Source organism: Nerophis ophidion, linkage group LG23 (genome assembly GCF_033978795.1).
Source record: "Nerophis ophidion isolate RoL-2023_Sa linkage group LG23, RoL_Noph_v1.0, whole genome shotgun sequence".
Taxonomy (NCBI): Eukaryota; Metazoa; Chordata; class Actinopteri; order Syngnathiformes; family Syngnathidae; genus Nerophis; species Nerophis ophidion.
In genome coordinates this window covers 30,956,312-30,977,019 of record NC_084633.1, presented here as the reverse complement: position 1 = coordinate 30,977,019, position 20,708 = coordinate 30,956,312, and the positions used below count along the sequence as shown (strand labels likewise).

Below are 20,708 nucleotides of genomic sequence, written 5' to 3'. Positions count from 1 at the left end.
TTATTAACTTAGAATTTCATGGCTGCAACCCGTGCCAAAGTAGTTGTGAAAGGGCATGTTTACCACTTTGTTACATCATCTTTTCTTTTAACAACACTCGATAAATATTTGGGAACTGAGGAAACTAATTGTTGAAGCTTTGAAAGTGGAATTCTTTCCCATTCTTGTTTTATGTAGAGCTTCAGTCGTTCAACAGTCCAGGGTCTCCGCTGTCGTATTTTACGTTTCATAATGCGCCACACATTTTTGATGGGAGACAGGTCTGGACTGCAGGCGGGCCAGGAAACTATCAGCACTCTTTTTTTTACGAAGCCACGCTGTTGTAACACGTGTTGAATGTGGCTTGGCATTGTCTTGCTGAAATAAGCAGGGGCGTCCATGAAAAAGACGGCGCTTAGATGGCAGCATGTGTTGTTCCAAAACCTGTATGTACTTTTCAGCATTAATGGTGCCTTCACAGATGTGTAAGTTACCCATGCCTTGGGCACTAATGCACCTCCATACCATCACAGATGCTGGCTTTTGAACTTTGCGTCGATAACAGTCTGGATGGTTCGCTTCCCCTTTGGTCCGGATGACACGATGTCGAATATTTCCAAAAACAATTTGAAATGTGACTTGTCAGACCACAGAACACTTTTCCACTTTGCATCAGTCCATCTTAGAGGATCTCGGGCCCAGAGAAGCCGGCGGCGTTTCTAGATGTTGTTGATAAATGGCTTTCGCTTAGCATAGTAGAGCTTTAACTTGCACTTACAGATGTAGCGACGAACTGTATTTAGTGACAGTGGTTTTCTGAAGTGTTCCTGAGCCCCTGTGGTGATATATCCTTTAGAGATTGATGTCGGTTTTTGATACCTTGCCGTCTGAGGGATCGAAGGTCACGGTCATTCAGTGTTGTTTTCCGGCCATGCCGCTTACGTGGAGTGATTTCTCCAGATTCTCTGAACCTTTTGATGATATTATGGACCGTAGATGTTGAAATCCCTAAATTTCTTTGAGAAACGTTGTTCTTAAACTGTTTGACTATTTGCTCACACAGTTGTGGACAAAGGGGTGTACCTCACCCCATCCTTTCTTGTGAAAGACTGAGCATTTTTAGGAATGTGTTTTTATACCCAATCATGGCACTCACCTGTTCCCAATTAGCCTGCACACCTGTGGGATGTTCCAAAGAAGTGTTTGATGGGCATTCCTCAACTTTATCAGTATTTATTGACACCTTTCCCAACTTCTTTGTCACGTGTTGCTGGCATCAAATTCTAAAGTTAATGATTATTTGCACAAAAAAAAAAAGTTTTTCAGTTTGAACATCAAATATGTTGTCTTTGTAGCATATTCAACTGAAAATGGGTTAAAGAATATTTGCAAATCATTGTATTCCGTTTATATTTACATCTAACACAATTTCCCAACTCATATGGAAACGGGGTTTGTATATGTGTCCTACTTGCGACTGGCTAATAATAGCAATCGTCAGGGGGATGCTACATGCTAACATAACCTTACAAAGTCTTACTGTTTAATTGTATGTCCTGTTTCCGTAAGTTGTAGAAACTGTCGCCAAATTTAAATGTACTTTTGGTTAAATCCTTTTGTATATTGCCCTTGGACCGAGATGGGGCTCTCAGCCAGGCTCTGCGCCTAATGTCCGCTGGGGCCCGTGTCTAAGTCGGTACACATTGCTACGTCACACAAAAGTTGAGCATGCACATCTTAGTTTTTTGGATGAGAGTCGAGGTTGGTTCAGTGAGCTGCGCTTGTAACACAACCCATAACAAAGCATTTTAGCTTACGGGTTGCATCTTAAATAGAACGACAACAGGAATAAAAAATGGCGGACTCATACAAAGATACTAAGAAAACATTACAAAGTATGGACATGTCGTTGTTCTTTTATGGTGTATGGTGGCTATGTCTTCCTGTCACGAAACTGAGCATGAAAACTAAGAAACAACAGAATTTGGACTGTCCCAGGAAATCAATCAATGCTCGATTTCCAACCTTACCAATTAGTAGACCCTTCTGACACAGATTAACATCTTATCCAAGACCACAGGATATCCTAGACATGGTCGTTTACCAGCAGACAAGATGGTCACTGTGTCCGTTTTGGGTTCAGTAACTTCCATCCATCCATTTTCTACCGCTTATTCCCTTTCGGGGTCGCGGGGGGCGCTGGCGCCTATCTCAGCTACAATCGGGCGGAAGGCGGGGTACACCCTGGACAAGTCGCCACCTCATCGCAGGGCCAACACAGATAGACAGACAACATTCACACTCACATTCACACACTAGGGCCAATTTAGTGTTGCCAATCAACCTATCCCCAGGTGCATGTCTTTGGAAGTGGGAGGAAGCCGGAGTACCCGGAGGGAACCCATGCATTCACGGGGAGAACATGCAAACTCCACACAGAAAGATCCCGAGCCTGGATTTGAACCCAGGACTGCAGGACCTTCGTATTGTGAGGCAGACGCACTAACCCCTCTGCCACCGTGAAGCCCTTGTTTCCAGCTAAAATTAATAATTATCCCTTCACTCAATTTGGTGAAAAAAATATGAATTACTGTCATCCAGAGAAAGAAATGACTAATGTTTTGACTAGGCTAACTATCGAAATAAGGACAATAGAACTCAGTTTAACTGAGTTCGAAAACGTATCGCAATACTGTTTGTTGCCATATTGATAATTTTTTGCACGCTTTTTTGTGTACAGGAACATTAGCTGTGCTAGAAAGACTGCATCCGCTGGTATTATGTAATGCAGTTAGCTTTAGAGCCTACATGTGTTTGGATGTAGAGCAGCTTTTTTGGGGCTTTTTATTCCTGAGGGACAAAGACACTGGAAATGTGGAACGCTCTGTGGAGTGAAAGGACAAGAAAAGGAGTTCAATTAAAATAATTCATCACCAGCAAAGACTGCGGCAAGAGATATGAAGAGAGATTAATGGCAGATAATTCATTTCTGAAATTTACATAACTTAATGGCGCTCGTTTATTTTGACACTGCTCGGACGTCGACGTTATCAAAAGATCGATACAAGGAAAATGGGTGAAAATAAAAGATATTTTTTTAACCTACAGCAGTTTGTTGACATGCTTTACCCCCATTTGTGCATTTTTTATTTAGTTTTCACATATTTTATAAACCTACTTAACAGAACAGCTGCACTCATATCTGTTAAACGTCTAAACTACAATGACAATATATTCCATTCAATCAAAAAAAAAAAAAACCCTCTTTGTTAATTGCTGTGGTATTATCCAACTAAATGCTGCAATGCTTTTATTTTGAATTATAGATTTAAGTTTCATGAAACGTTCAAGAAATGTCCGAATTCCGAAACAGAAATTTGAACAGTTTGGGCCTTGGTCGATCTTGTCTTATTTTTACATTTTGAGTGTGTATGCCAGTGGCCACGTCTCAGCTAATAAAGACAAAAACAATGGATAACGGACAAGAGGGTTCACTACGTTCATTCATTCCGCCATAGATGGATCAAAAAGTTATGGGCCGATTTTCATTAAACGTTCAGGAAATGTCCACAATGGGATAAGGAACATGTGATTGCATTTTGAGCCTGATCAGGATCATTTCTACTACGTTACCGTACATTTACGTTTCTGTGTGTGTGTATGCTACTGGCACTGTGGAGACTATCACAGTGGATGACAGACATGAGATACACTCAGTTTCTTTAATGTTGTTATAGGTAACTCAAAAAGTTATGGGCGGATTTTCAACTGACTTTTGGGAAATGTCCAAAATGGGAGAAGGAACAACTTAATACATTTTAGTGCTGATCCGGATCCTTTCGTGTTTGTTACATCCCGTTTACGCTACAAGCTTCCAACCACAGAGACAAAGACAGTGTATGACTGACGGTGCTTCACTCCATTTCTTTCATTCAGCTATTGATAGCTTAAAATATTACAGGCGGAAAGTCAGGAAATGTCCAAAGTAGGATAAGGAACAGATGATTAGATTTTGGGGATAAGCTGGATCACCATCTTTAGGTTTTTTCCTTAATTGCCAAGATACGTGTATACATATATATATATATATATATATATATATATATATATCTCCTCTCTGAGCTGCTACCTTACCGTGGTAGAGGAGTTTGCGTGTCCCAATGATCCTAGGAGCTATGTTGTCTGGGGGTTTTCATGCCCCCTGGTAGGGTCTCCCAAGACAAACAGGTCCTAGGTGAGTGATCAGACAAAGAGCAGCTCAAAGACTTCTATGGAATTACAACGAAATGAACCCAGATTTCCCTCGCCCGGACGTGGGTCACCGGGGCCCCGCTCTGGAGCCAGGCCCGGAGTTGGGGCACGATGGCGAGCGCCTGGTGGTCGGGCCTGTTCCCATGGGGCCCGGCCGGGCACAGCCCGAAGAGGCAACGTGGGTCATCCCTCCAATGGGCTCACCACTCATAGGAGGGGCCATAGAGGTCGGGTGCATTGTGAGCTGGGCGGCAGCCGAAGGCAGGGCACTTGGCGGTCCAATCCTCGGCTACAGAAGCTAGCTCTTGGGACGTGGAACGTCACCTCACTGGGGGGGAAGGAGCCTGAGCTAGTGCGCGAGGTAGAGAAGTTCCGGCTGGATATAGTCGGACTCACCTCGACGCTCAGCAAGGGCTCTGGAACCAGTTCTCTCGAGAGGGACTGGACCCTCTTCCACTCTGGCGTTGCCGGCAGTGAGAGGCGACGGGCTGGGGTGGCAATTCTTGTTGCCCCCCGGCTCAAAGCCTGTACGTTTGAGTTCAACCCAGTGGACGAGAGGGTAGCTTCCCTTCGCCTTCGGGTGGGGGGACGGGTCCTGACTGTTGTTTGTGCTTACGCACCAAACAGCAGTTCAGAATACCCACCCTTTTTGGGTACACTCGAGGGAGTACTGGAAAGTGCTCCTCCGGGTGATTCCCTTGTCCTACTGGGAGACTTCAACGCTCATGTTGGCAACGACAGTGAAACCTGGAGAGGCGTGATTGGGAAGAATGGTCGCCCGGATCTAAACCCGAGTGGTGTTTTGTTATTGGACTTTTGTGCTCGTCACAGTTTGTCCATAACAAACACCATGTTCAAACATAAGGGTGTCCATATGTGCACTTGGCACCAGGACACCCTAGGCCGCAGTTCCATGATCGACTTTGTAGTTGTGTCATCGGATTTGCGGCCTTATGTTTTGGACACTCGGGTGAAGAGAGGGGCGGAGCTTTCTACCGATCACCACCTGGTGGTGAGTTGGCTGCGATGGTGGGGGAGGATGCCGGACAGACCTGGCAGGCCCAAGCGCATTGTGAGGGTCTGCTGGGAACGTCTGGCAGAGTCTCCTGTCAGAGAGAGTTTCAATTCACACCTCCGGGAGAACTTTGAACATGTCACGAGGGAGGTGCGGGACATTGAGTCCGAGTGGACCATGTTCCGAACCTCTATTGTCGAGGCGGCTGATTGGAGCTGTGGCCGCAAGGTTGTTGGTGCCTGTCGTGGCGGTAATCCCAGAACCCGTTGGTGGACACCAGCAGTGAGGGATGCCGTCAAGCTGAAGAAGGAGTCCTATCGGGTTCTTTTGGCTCATAGGACTCCGGAGGCAGTGGACGGGTACCGACGGGCCAAGCGGTGTGCAGCTTTAGCGGTCGCGGAGGCAAAAACTCGGACATGGGAAGAGTTCGGGGAAGCCATGGAAAACGACTTCCGGACGGCTTCGAAGCGATTCTGGACCACCATACGGCGCCTCAGGAAGGGGAAGCAGTGCACTATCAACACCGTGTATGGTGCGGATGGTGTTCTGCTGACTTCGACTGCGGATGTTGTGGATCGGTGGAGGGAATACTTCGAAGACCTCCTCAATCCCACCAACACGTCTTTCTTTGAGGAAGCGGTGCCTGGGGAATCTGTAGTGGACTCTCCTATTTCTGGGGCTGAGGTCGCTGAGGTAGTTAAAAAGCTCCTCGGCGGCAAGGCCCCGGGGGTGGATGAGACCCGCCCGGAGTTCCTTAAGGCTCTGGATGCTGTGGGGCTGTCTTGGTTGACAAGACTCTGCAGCATCGCGTGGACATCGGGGGCGGTACCTCTGGATTGGCAGACCGGGGTGGTGGTCCCTCTCTTTAAGAAGGGGGACCGGAGGGTGTGTTCCAACTATCGTGGGATCACACTCCTCAGCCTTCCCGGTAAGGTTTGTTCAGGTGTACTGGAGAGGAGGCTTCGCCGGATAGTCGAACCTCGGATTCAGGAGGAACAGTGTGGTTTTCGTCCTGGTCGTGGAACTGTGGACCAGCTCTATACTCTCGGCAGGGTTCTTGAGGGTGCATGGGAGTTTGCCCAACCAGTCTACATGTGCTTTGTGGACTTGGAGAAGGCATTCGACCGTGTCCCTCGGGAAGTCCTGTGGGGAGTGCTCAGAGAGTATGGGGTATCGGACTGTCTGATTGTGGCGGTCCGCTCCCTGTATGATCAGTGTCAGAGCTTGGTCCGCATTGCTGGCAGTAAGTCGGACACTTTTCCAGTGAAGGTTGGACTCCGCCAAGGCTGTCCTTTGTCACCGATTCTGTTCATAACTTTTATGGACAGAATTTCTAGGCGCAGTCAAGGCGTTGAGGGGTTCCGGTTTGGTGGCCACGGGATTAGGTCTCTGCTTTTTGCAGATGATGTAGTCCTGATGGCTTCATCTGGCCGGGATCTTCAGCTCTCACTGGATCGGTTCGCAGCCGAGTGTGAAGCGACCGGAATGAGAATCAGCACCTCCAAGTCCGAGTCCATGGTTCTCGCCCGGAAAAGGGTGGAGTGCCATCTCCGGGTTGGGGAGGAGACCCTGCCCCAAGTGGAGGAGTTCAAGTACCTAGGAGTCTTGTTCACGAGTGGGGGAAGAGTGGATCGTGAGATCGACAGGCGGATCGGTGCGGCGTCTTCAGTAATGCGGACGTTGTATCGATCCGTTGTGGTGAAGAAGGAGCTGAGCCGGAAGGCAAAGCTCTCAATTTACCGGTCGATCTACGTTCCCATCCTCACCTATGGTCATGAGCTTTGGGTCATGACCGAAAGGATAAGATCACGGGTACAAGCGGCCGAAATGAGTTTCCTCCGCCGGGTGGCGGGGCTCTCCCTTAGAGATAGGGTGAGAAGCTCTGCCATCCGGGAGGAGCTCAACGTAAAGCCGCTGCTCCTCCACATCGAGAGGAGCCAGATGAGGTGGTTCGGGCATCTGGTCGGGATGCCACCCGAACGCCTCCCTAGGGAGGTGTTTAGGGCACGTCCAACCGGTAGGAGGCCACGGGGAAGACCCAGGACACGTTGGAAAGACTATGTCTCCCGGCTGGCCTGGGAACGCCTCGGGATCCCCCGGGAAGAGCTAGACGAAGTGGCTGGGGATAGGGAAGTCTGGGCTTCCCTGCTTAGGCTTCTGCCCCCGCGACCCGACCTCGGATAAGCGGAAGATGATGGATGGATGGATGGATGGATATATATATATATATATACACATGTGTGTATATACATGTGTATATATATATACATGTGTGTATATGTATATATATATATATATATATATATATATATATATATATATATGTGTATATGTATATATGTATATATATATGTATGTGTATTAGAGATGCGCGGATAGGTAATTATATCATCCGCAACCGCATCACCAAAGTAGTCATCCACCCGCCGTCCACCTGAACCAACATTTTATCAGAACCGCAACCGCCCGCCACCCGACCGTTGAAGTACATCAGATGCCGGCCCCCTTTACCACTCAAAGAGCTATTAAAACCCGTTTCACAGAGTAAAGAAGACAATGGGAGCCGTTGACGTTCTCGCGAATATCCAATGGTGTTTATCCTGACGACAAGAAAAAGGGCGTGCTGTGAAGCCATTGCCTTTGACACCTTCAACAACATGTACAAACCGATTGTTAGTCCAACAACATGTTGTGTGCAGCTTCCGCAATCGCACATACAAGATTGAAAGGCATCCTGGGTGATAGATTACACTGATGGTTGTGATAATTTTAACACTCTTACTAATATGCGCCACGCTGTGAAGCCACACCAAACAAGAATGACAAACACATTTCGGGAGAACATCCTCCCAGTAACACAACATAAACGCAACACAAAAATACCCAGAATCCTTTGCATCCGTGACGGTTCCTGAATATATTTTACACCCCTGCGCCCCCAACCCGCCCACCTTACCGATGCATGGGGTTTGCTGTTAGCGGGGTGGATTTCGATCTAACAAAGGTCTTAACTCATTCTCTTTCTATGCCACATCAATGTGGAATGCACTACCAACAGGTATAAAAGTAAGTGCATCTCTATATTCCTTCAAAACCGCTCTAAAACAACACCTCCAGGCAACTTCAACACTTTACTAATACCCTCCTCCATTCACATCCCATCTCCCCGGATTATAAACAACTCAAATGTACTTCTAATGTATATACTTGTTCTTATGCTATGTGAACTCACTATGTTCTCTGTTGGCTGTACATATCCTACTAAATAAGACCTACACTGTTTCACTGTCCACATTTCTCTGTTGATGCAATTGTTGATGACTGAAGTTCTGATATCAACCAAAGCTCCTCATCCCACCCCCCGGATTGTAAATAATGTAAATAATTCAATGTACATACTATGATGATTAACTTGTGTGATGACTGTATTATGTTGATAGTATATATTTGTACCATGAATTGATTAACGTGGACCCCGACTTAAACAAGTTGAAAAACTTATTCGGTTGTTACCATTTAGTGGTCAATTGTACGGAATATGTACTGTACTGTGCAATCTACTAACAAAAGTATCAATCAATCAATCAATCAATCAATATAAAATAGTCAGGAAATTTCATGGATGCAAAGGATTCTGGGTATTTGTTGTGTTACGTTTATGTTGTGTTACTGGGAGGATGTTCTCCCGAAATGTGGCTTCACAGCGTGGCGCATATTACTAAGAGTGTTAAAATTGTTTATATCACAACCATTAGTGTACTCTGTGTCACCCAGTATGCCTTGCAGTCATGTGCGTGTGTCTGCGGAAGCCACCTTTCCCAACTTCTTTGTCACGTGTTGCTGACATCAAATTCTAACGTTAATGATTATTTGCAAAAAAAAAAATGTTTATCAGTTTGAACATCAAATATGTTGTCTTTGTAGTATATTCAACTGAATATGGGACTGGGTTAAAAATGATTTACAAATCATTGTATTCAGTTTATATTTACATCTAACACAATTTCCCAACTCATATGGAAACAGGGTTCGTATATATATATATATATATATATATATATATATATATATATATATGTATATATATATATATATATATATATATATATATGTATATATATATATATATATATATGTATATATATATATATATATGTATATATATATATAGGTTTATATATATATATGTATATATATATATATATATATGTATATATATATATATAGAAATATATATATATATAGGTTTATATATATATATGTGTATATATACACATATATATGTATAAACATATGTATACATATATACACACACACATATATATGTGTGTGTATATATGTGTATATATGTATATATATGTATTTATATATGTATATATATACAGTATATATACACATATATATAAACAGATGTATATATACATATTTATATATCTGTGTTTGTATATGTGTGTGTGTATATATATGTGTATGTATATATATGTGTGTGTATATATATGGATATATATAAGTATGGATATATATATGAATATATGTATGTATGTGTTTATATATATATGTCTATATATGTATGTAGGTATATATATATATATGTATATATGTGTATATATATATATATGTGTGTGTATATAAATAAATATATGTGTGTATGTATATGGATATATAAGGATGTATGTATGTATATAAATGATATTGATGCATGTATGTATATATTTATATGTATGTATATATGTGTGTGTGTGTGTATATATATATATATATATACATATATCTGTACATATACACACATATATATATATATATATATATATATATATATATATATATATATATATATATATATATATATATATATGTGTATATGTCACATGAAGTTTGGAGCTCTGTAGCAACAGAAAGTCGGCGACCTCTTTGCAGTATGCGATTCAGCATCCGCTGACCCCTCTCTGTCAGTTTACGAGGTCTACCACTTGGTAGCTGAGTTTCTGTTGTTCCCAAAGTCTTCTATTTTCTTATAATAATGCCGACAACTTTGGAATATTTGGGAGCGAGGAAATGTTCACGACTAGATTTGTTGCACAGGTGGCCTCCAATGACAGTTCCACACTGGAAATCACTGAGCTCCTGAGAGGCGGCCCATTCTTTCACAAATGTTTGTAGAATCAATCTCCATGCTTACGTGCTTGATTTAATACACCTGTGGCCGGGTCAAGTGATTAGGACAACTGATTCTGGTCAATTGGATGGGTGGCCAAATACTTTTGGCAATAGAGTGTATGAACAAAAGCACAAACAGGAAGTTGGATTTTTTTTGCAGGTATATGAGAGTAGGTTTAATTGTATTGTGATGGCAGGGAACGCCACATTGTGACACACCAACACACACACTCTCTCTCTCACACACACACTCACACAGGCAATCAGGGCGGGAGGACCAGAGGAGCCAGAAGGGAGAAAGAGAGAGAGAGTGAAAGAGGGAGGGCTGAGAGGCAAATAACCAGTGTAGTCAGTCTGAAAGCAGGCAGACTAACGCTCGTGCTGTCTCACGACTGTCAAGAGCTCCACAATCTGTTCAACCGGTGTACTTTAGCGGGGTCAACGTCAATGTTCAGGTCACAGGGAGGTTGTTGGAGTTCAGACCTGCGTGTCAAGGTACCGTAGATCAACATTGGCTGTTTGCACACAGCTTTGAGGATCGGCGCTACTGTACACCCGACAACTTCACTGCAAACAGCAGCTGAGGACTGAGTGTACTCAGTAAATTAGAGCGCTGGGCGACAGACAAATCAAGGAGAGCAACATGCATATTCTACAGCCATACTGCATCAATAGGTTGGTGTGTATGTGTGTGTGTGTGTGTACATGTCCTTGTTTGTTGTATTGATAAATGCTTTAGTTTGATATTGCAAATATTCAGTTGATAACGCTTACAAACAAAAATCATGTTTGTTTATTGCAATGTGTGGGCTTTGAAACCACACTTCCTCAAAAATCTGTTGAAACTTGACTGGAAGCACATTCAAACATTTGGGGAGAATTTCAGTTTGTAAAGATCGGAGTCAGCCTTCTTTTCCTGTCATTGTGGCGGATGTTGAACATCTTGAGCTGTTTGTTGTAACTCTAGTACGGTCCATTCCTGGTTTCTATCTGTGTTTATTTATAGCTTCATGTGAAGCTTTAATGCGTGTGCTAGCCACAATGCTAAGTTTTTATTACCCCAAACTGTTTTGACACTTGACGACTGCTCAGTGGCCTAGTGCAGTGTTTATCAACCAAAGTGCCGCGGCACACTAGTAGTAAATCGCCATCAGACTGCACAACTCCTCTATGACGGTTACGGGGGTATTGGGATGACAGGGGTATATATATATATATATATATATATATATATACATATATATATATATATATATATATATATATATATATATATATATATATATATATATATATATAATATGTATATGTATATATATATATGTATATGTATATATATATATATATATGTATATGTATATATATATATATATATATATATATACATATATATATATATACATATATATATATATATATATATATATATATATATATATTTATATATATATATATATATATATAATATGTATATGTATATATATATATGTATATATATATGTATACATATATGTATATATATATGTATGTGTATATATATGTATATATATGTATATATATATATATATATATATGTATATATAATATGTATATATACATATATATATATATAATATGTATATGTGTGTGTGTATTTATATACAAACCCCGTTTCCATATGAGTTGGAAAATTGTGTTAGATGTAAATGTAAACGGAATACAATGATTTGCAAATCCTTTTCAACCCATAATCAATTGAATGCACTGCAAAGATAAGATATTTGATGTTCAAACTCATAAACTTTATCTATTTTTTTTGCAAATAATAATTAACTTGGAATTTCATGGCTGCAACACATGCCAAAGTAGTTGGGAAAGGGCATGTTCACCACTGTGTTACATCACCTTTTCTTTTAACAACACTCAATAAACGTTTAGGAAGTGAGGAAACTAATTGTTGAAGCTTTGAAAGCGAAATTCTTTCCCTTTCTTGTTTTATGCAGAGCTTCAGTCGTTCAACAGGCCGGGGTCTGAGTACACTGAAGGTTGTGATATAAAAAACTTTAACACTCTTACTAATATGCACCACACTGTGAACTCACACCAAACAAGAATGACAAACACATTTCGGGAGAATATCCTCACAGTAACACAACATAAACGCAACACAACAAATACCCAGAATCCTTTGCACACATGACTCCTCCTGACTATATTATACACCCCCGCCCACCTCAACCGACGCACGGAAGGGGGGGAGCGGATTTTGGTGCTAGCGGTGTGTATAATATAGCCTGAAAGAGTCATGGATGCATATCATTCTGGTTAATTGTTATGTTGCGTTTATAATGCGTTACAGTGCGGATGTTCTCCAGAAATGTGTTTGTCATTCTTGTTTGGTGTGGGTTCACAGTGTGGTGCATATTAGTAAGAGTGTTAAAATTGTTTATATCACAACCTTTAGTGTACACTGTGTCACCCAGTATGCCTTGCAGTCGTGTACATGTATCTGCGGAAGCCACATACAACATGTTACTGTACTGGCAAGATGTTTGTACATGTTGTAGAAGGCGTCAAAGGCAATGGCTTCATGGCACGCCCTTATTACTGTTATATGGGTGACCCGCAAATATTCGTGAAAATGATTGCGGCTCCCTTTGTCTTCTTTAATATGTGAAATGGGTCAAAATGGCTCTTTGAGTGGTAAAGGTTGCCGACCTCTGTTCTAATATTATAAATCCCGCCTCTCACCTGGATAGTAAAATATTGGGGACATAAACTGAGAAGTTAGTGCACTTTGATGGACAATTTAGACTCAGAAATGGCAAAAAAGACCCGAAAAGATGCTTAGTTTCACCACCATTATATAGGTCATTCTTCATTTAAATGGAAATATATCAACATTCTAACAGTCGGCATCCCAGTGAGAGCAGACATTGTACAGTTAGTGGTGTTTTATTATGTTTGTCCCTCATCAGTGTGTAGTCTTTGTCCCTCATCAGTGAGTAGTCGTCTGTGCTGTTGTTAAAGGCAAACTTTGTGACACGTCTGTAAAAATGTATCGCCGTATGTTTGAAATGAGCTCAATTTGTGCAGTAAAAATGACATGTTATTATGATTGTGCCTGTTAATACATTACATACATACCTACAGCGTGTATATAAAACCTTGAAAGAAGTGCTTGGATGTTTTTCAAGTGCTTTATAGGCAGAATAGAGAGACTCCCACTGGCTCCATTGTAAGCAGACTTTTGATTACATTTATTAACGAGTTAGAATGCATTAACAAAAAGAAAAACATGTGTGTTCTTGTATTACATAAGGATTGCGAATGATTGTGAATGACACAATTCCTCTTAAACCATATTTCAAAACCAACCCATTGTTAGGTTGTGAGGGCCGCCCCAAAAAAAAATCTGTTTCTCAGCTGTGGGGTTGCGGCGGTACTAGGTTGTATTGTACTTTTCCACCACCTGTGGCAATCAGAAGAAGTCCATCCATTTCTACTGCGTATTCCCTTTGGGGTTGCGGGGGCGCTGGTGCCTATCTCAGCTACAATCGGGCGGAAGGCGGGCTACACCCTAGACAAGTCGCCACTTCATCGCAGAATCAGAAAAAGTCTGGAGCAAATGTCATGGAGACACTATAATGACGACCAGTATATTTTTTTATTTTTGTAATTATACCTTGTTATTTTTATTTAGTTATAGTTTTTTTTTTTTAATTGATCTATAAATTTATTATGAATATATTTAATGCAGTGAGTGCCTTCTTTTGCAGTACGTTTGATTAGTATTTGTTTTATAATCATCCTGACCATCCTGTACATACTGGTTTATGTGTTTAAAAAAAATAAATCTTTGTGTTTAACACGTTTTCATTTCATTTGACATGGTTTTGACCCGTTAAATTGTAAGTCGGTTAGATATAATTATTGAATATGATAAAATCAAGAGTAAGATTACTCATTTAATTATGAATATTTGAGTGGGCCCCAGCCCCTTTGTAGTGTAAAGGTTACCAACTTTGCAGGCAGTTTTATTTTCCATAACTTTATCCCACAGCTACTATCTACATTCAAAGAGAAGACAAGTGGTGTGTCAATTTCCTCCCTGATAGCACCCAGCAAAATATGCATTATTGCATTAGGGTGTAGTAATGAAGTGATGCCATTTTTTTTCAGCGGATGTAGAATGCTGATATGCTGCTTGTGTTTCACAGCTCACCTAGCAGAGTTCATAGTGACCGATGAAGACGCTTTCCCACAGCGTTAACTACCCTGAGCGTGTGCACGGCAGTAACACTAATATGTTGGTTCAACCGTGAAGAACAGCGAGCACTGAAAATGAGACCTCACTGCTTGTTTTTCTTCTAATTTCTGGGGATGAAGAACAAAAAAAACGGGCCCATTTTAGGGAGCAAAGGGTAGAAACGGTTTTAAGAACAGAAGCATAGGTGAGGGAGAAAGAAGTTGGAGAAAGGAGCAGGGGAAATGTGAGTCAACAAAATGGCCATGAAGGAGGAGACTAAAGAAAGAGACTGAAGAAACATGATGGTCCGGAGAAAGGAGGTCATCCCAACATGATAACTGGGATCTGTGAATTTTAAAACATACAATTTTGAAATATAAAATATACACTGTCTCTCACAAAAATGAGTACACCTGCAAATGTTTTATATTTTAATTAATTACAACAATGTGATTGACTTGTCCTTAAAATTTTATTTATAACTCAACGGAAAGCCATTAAAGTCTAAATCGCAAGTAACAAAAGTGAGTAGTGTACACCAGGGGTGCTTCAATTTGATATCGATATCGGCAAAAAAACATATATCGGCTTGCATATAATACAAGCAGTCCTGCAGCGCTTTTAGTTGTGCAAAGTTGGACAGACAGTTCACATTGAAATGTCCTCCAACAAGCACAGAAATGTGTTTTTTCTTGTATTTTAGTCAAGTAATATACACAAAATAAACATGGTAGGCCATAGGCTACTGGGAGCTTGCAGCTAGACAGCAACCAAGCACACAATAGCACACAAGCTAGATATACTGAATGTAATAAGTGTCCTTAAATAAACAACTTTGCAGTCTAAAGCATAACATTGGTCAATACAAACATATAAAATGAATATAGTTGCATATTATTACGGCTACAAAGTCTCCAAGGCAGACGTGTATTAAAAAGTTTCCAGTAAAAATCGTGTCCGCATCATTCGACTTAACTTAATTATTGTGGCCACTAAAAGCAATTATGGTTCTACACATTTAATGACACGGTCATACAGGCTGTACTTGGACTACCTTAAATTGTTTTATAGTGTATTTTTCCAGTGTTTTCAGACATTTGGAATATTTACAGTAATGTGTGACATGACCTCCCATTTTGTGAGGTTTTCTATTAAAAGGCTGCAAAGATGAGCAAATGTTTGTTTGTTTGCATGAAGCCTGAATAATTTCCTCATTTAAAACTCAAAACACAAAGGCAGTTTTTAACATTTAGTAAAGGATCAATGAAATACAGCTGACAGTAAATGTGGGAGTATCCGATGTTGAAAGAAGTACCGTATTTTTCGGACTATAAGGCGCACTTAAAATCCTTTTGTTTTCTAAATAATCGACTGTGCACCTTAAACCCGGTGCGCCTAATGTATGGAATAATTCTGGTCGTGTTTACCGACTGCAAAGCTATTTTATTTGGTACATGGTGTAATATAAGTGTGACCAGTAGATGGTAGTCACACATGGGGACGGGGTGGCGCGGTTTGGAGAGTGTCCATGCCAGCAACCAGAGAGTTCCTGGTTCGATCCCCAACTTTTACCAACCTAGTCACGTCCATTGTGTCCTTGAGCAAGACACTTCCCTCTCGCTCCTGATGGGTCGTGGTTAGCGGCAGCTCCCGCCATCAGTGTGTGAATATGTGTGTGAATGGGTGAATGTGGAATTAGTGTCAAAGCGCTTTGAGTACCTTAAAGGTAGCGCGATACAAGTATAACCCATTTACCATTTACACATAAGAGATACGTGTAGACTGCAATATGACGCCAGTAAACAACACCAAAAGTTTAAATATTCCATTTAAAGCAGGGGTTTCAGACACGCGGCCCGAGGGCCAATTGCGTCCCGCACCTTGATATGTAAATTTAGTATAAGTGTGGCCCGCAAGTTTTATATGAATGTCGCTTGATAGCCTCATATTTGTCATATTTGCTATAATTACCAACCCTCCCGAATTTTCCGGGAGACTCCGGAATTTCAAGGCAATCATTCAAGGGTAATCATTCCCGCAAACATCTGTCAGTTTTCACCCAACAACAATGTACAATGGGTGCCGTGTTGACACTGCCTTTGATGCCCTCTACAACTTGTACTAACAGCGTACCATTCCAGACATTTCTGTATTTGGCTTTTATGAAGTCATAGCATCCACCTTTTCATCAAACGAACAGCATACAGTCTGAGCCACATGTTCTGCTAGGTTTCTGCAAACACGTGTCAGTGACTACAAGGCATACTTACAGGTCACACTGACGGTGGCTGTATAAACAAGTTTATTACTGTTACAAATATGCGCCACACTGTGAACCCACACCAAACAAGAATGACAAACACATTTCGGGAGAACATCTGCACTGTAACACAACATAAACACAACAGAACAAATACCCAGAAACCCATGCAGCCCTGACTCTTCCGGGCTACAATCTACACCCCGTTACCACCAAACCCCGCCTCCCAACTCTGAAGCCCCCCCCCCCCCCCCCCTTGCGTCGGTCGAGGTGGAGACTTAAGGCTGCAAGGTGTTCTGGTTATTTCTTCTGTTGTGTTTATGTTGTGGTACAGTGCAGATATTCTCCCAAAATGTGTTTGTCGGTCTTGTTTGGTGTGTGTTCACAGTGTGGCGCATATTTGAAACAGTGATAAACTTATTTATACGGCCACCCTGAGTGTGACCTGTATGGCTGTTGATCGAGTATGTCTTGCAGTCACTCACGTGTCCACCAAAGTCTTTTGCAGTCTATAACTAGGCAGCACTTTGTTAATATGATGTTAAGTCTAAAGCAATGACATGTTGTAGAAGGTGGCAAAGGCAGTGCTAACACGGCACTCTTATGGTATTGTTGACTTGGTGAAAATCAGGACAAATATTTGGACAACGCATACCCCGGGAAATTGTCGGGAGATGCACTTAAATCCGGGAGTCTCCTTGATAAAAAAAGGGAGGGTTGGCAAATAGGTTGCTAGGGTGGGGAAGCCGCTCAAAGAAGGTGAATTCATTAAAAAGTGCATGTTAGATTTTTTAAGAAATCTTTCCTTGCAGCCCAGCCTCACTCAGTGTCTGCATCCAGTGGCCCCCAGGCAAATTGAGTTTGAGACCCCTGATTTAAAATAAAGAACATTACACATGGCACTCAAAAATCTGTGAAAATGTTTTAGTGTGACTTGGAAGCCGCACCGCTTGATGGGATTGTCCACTCATTGCAGCTAACGTAGTCAGAGATACAAGTATTATTATGGTGCGTATATAGGGACCGCAAAATGGCACCCATTGGCAGACATATTGCCCAGTGTTTTGTTTCACTATATTAAGCAAAATAAACTTTTCTTATCTTCGGTACCTGCTGATGTGTATTTGTGATCTGCAGAAGTCATGAAAATTTGCGCACTTCCGCCATTGTAGTCTATGACAAAGACGTAGCCAATAAGCTTCTTCTTTTTTACTATCTTTGTGTTATGAGACATTCACCCTCTGCTGTTGCCATTTGTAATATAAAGTAGTGTAAAGTTCTAACATATATCTCACTCTGGAAAGGCTAAAAACCACCACAGTAGTGAGTTTACATAATTCACCCACAGAACTTTAGTTATAGAAGAGTTCTGGTCAGATGGTTTTTCACGGGACACATTTCCTGCGTTGTTGCACTAGTGAGCCACGGATGAGAAGATGCTGCTCCGTTATTGATTGAAGTAAAGGCTGAATGTCATGAAAACAGTTAGCTCCATGTTTTGACACTTGCGTTCCCGTCCTTGCACGCTACACCGCTACAACAAAGATGACGGGGAGAAGACGCTGTTGTCGAAGGTGAGCCACGTAAATAAGACTGCCCACAAAACGCCACATCCTGTAGTGACGGTCAGAAAGCGACTTGAAGATAATCTGTAAAACATAATCTATGTAACATTATGACCAAAGAACCACCATCACATATTATGTAGACCAAAAGATTGTGGTCTGCATAAAATCATAATATGACCCCTTTAATACACTTTATAATCCGCTGCCTTTTGTATGAAAAGAGACCTGAATAGACCCGCTCATCGGCAGTGCGCCTTATAATCCGGTGCGCCCTATGGTCCAGAAAATACGGTAATTACAAAAAGTTTTAGGTCAAGTCACCTTAATATATTTGAAGTTTGTTGAACCTGTACCAAACAATGATGAAACTTTAGTGTCCTATTTTAACATCTCCCCTTGTCTGGTCCTCTCAGGTGGCTTGATGTGCCGAAGAGAAAGAGGAAGAACAGCCAGTCTTCAATAAAGAGCATGTCTGGTAAGGACGACTCTTTTCCAGCTTGGCCCATCCGTACTTTTGTTCTGAAAGAAGTCTATTCATGCTCGATGCAGTCTTTTGATGAGACACAAAGTCTTTTTAATGTTTAGTGCAGCTCATCATATTACAGCTGACTCCCCCTGGACTGTGAATAGTATCCCACTGGTGTCTCGCTATTTCCTGCTATTGTGCAACATGAATAAGCCCGTGATGGTCGCCAAAATTGAAGAAGCTCATTTAAGCCAAACACAGAATTGGAAAAAAAAAACTTTAGGAAGCTTAGACTCATCATATTTATCTATAACAAACTAATGTCTTCAATAATATATTTTTTAAATCGCTTATCAATTTTGTAAAATAAGGTGGCGACTTGTCCAGGGTGTACGCCGCCTTCCGCCCGATTGTAGCTGAGAGAGGCACCAGCGCCCCTAGCGACCCCAAAGGGAATAAGCGGTAGAAAAATGGATGGATGAATGGATGGTCATAGCATAATACATTGGAACACATTTAGGTTGACGCCCCTCGGACTGACTGAGTGACATCAACATCAGCGGTTGTGGAAAAAAACGAAACGAAAAGTAACCACTGATTGCTCATTTACTTGTGACTTAAGACATAGGGAGAATGGATGATCATAAATAATTCAAATAAATGTGGTTTTCCTCCATTTGTGATTTTTTTTATTTACTATATTCCGTTTTTATATGATATTTTATGGCTTTGCTAATTTAGTTGCATGTTTTTACTACAATGACAATAAAGCTTTCATACATGTGCAAACTTTTCTTCAATCTAAACTGTAAATTCAGTCTTAATACGGCAATGCTTTTATTTTGAAGCTTTCTTTACGCCAAACAGGAAGTCACTGTGTGCACATTTTAATGCTGTGTGGATAAACAGCAGTTGTGCTTCTGCTGTTTGATGCTGTTTAGCAATAATGATAAAGTTAATCATAGTACAATACATATAAACATAAATGAACCCATTTTTAATTGAAATTATGTTTTATTCATATAATTTTGACAAAAGAGGTCGACCGTCTATGTCTACATCAACTTAAGCAGGCACTTTTTTAGTTACAAGAACACTGGACCACGATTGATTAGTTATGTTTTAATCCTTTATTAAAATGTCCCGTCATATACGGCGTGGCGCAGTGTGGATAGTGGCCGTGCACAACCCGAGGGTAAAAAGTGTGTGAATGGGTGAATGTGGAAGTAGTGTCAAAGGGCTTTGAGTACCTGGAAGGCAGAAAAGCGCTATTAAAGTACAACCCATTTACCATTTATTTGTATAGATATATATACCCTTTATATATATATATATATATATATATATATATATATATATATATATATATATATATATATGTATATATATATATATATACTATGGGGCAAAAAAGTATTTAGTCAGGGACCGATTGTGCAAGTTCTCCCACTCAAAATGATGACAGAGGTCTGTAATTTTCATCATGGGTACACTTCAACTGTGAGAGACAGAATGTGAAAAAAATATCCAGGAATTCACATTGTAGGAATTTTAAAAATTGTATTTGTAAATTATGGTGGAAAATAAGTATTTGGTCACTTCAAACAAGGAAGATTTCTGGCTCTCACAGACCTGTAACTTCTTCTTTAAGAAGCTCTTCTGTCCTCCAGTCGTTACCTGTATTAATGGAACCTGTTTGAACTTGTTATCTGTACAACAGACACCTGTCCACAGCCTCAAACAGTCAGACTCCAAACTCCACTATGGCCAAGACCAAAGAGCTG

General features: G+C 41.1%; 1 protein-coding gene and 1 long non-coding RNA gene across 4 annotated transcripts in view; one reads left to right on the top strand and one right to left on the bottom strand.

The window, feature by feature from the left end:
* LOC133541057 (thyroid hormone receptor alpha) overlaps positions 1-20,708 on the top strand; it is a 172,076-nt gene that overhangs the window by 107,283 nt on the left and 44,085 nt on the right. For 2 of the 3 annotated variants that reach the window (XM_061884132.1, XM_061884133.1), the window contains one exon: positions 18,872-18,933. In XM_061884132.1, the coding sequence (XP_061740116.1) occupies positions 18,872-18,933 (62 nt within the window). Of the gene's footprint in view, positions 1-10,696; positions 11,078-18,871; positions 18,934-20,708 lie in introns of those variants that run through there. The other variant, XM_061884134.1, reaches the window with a different exon arrangement.
* The window catches only part of LOC133541061 (uncharacterized), a 50,646-nt gene that overhangs the window by 572 nt on the left and 29,366 nt on the right, over positions 1-20,708 (bottom strand). The window lies entirely within an intron of this gene.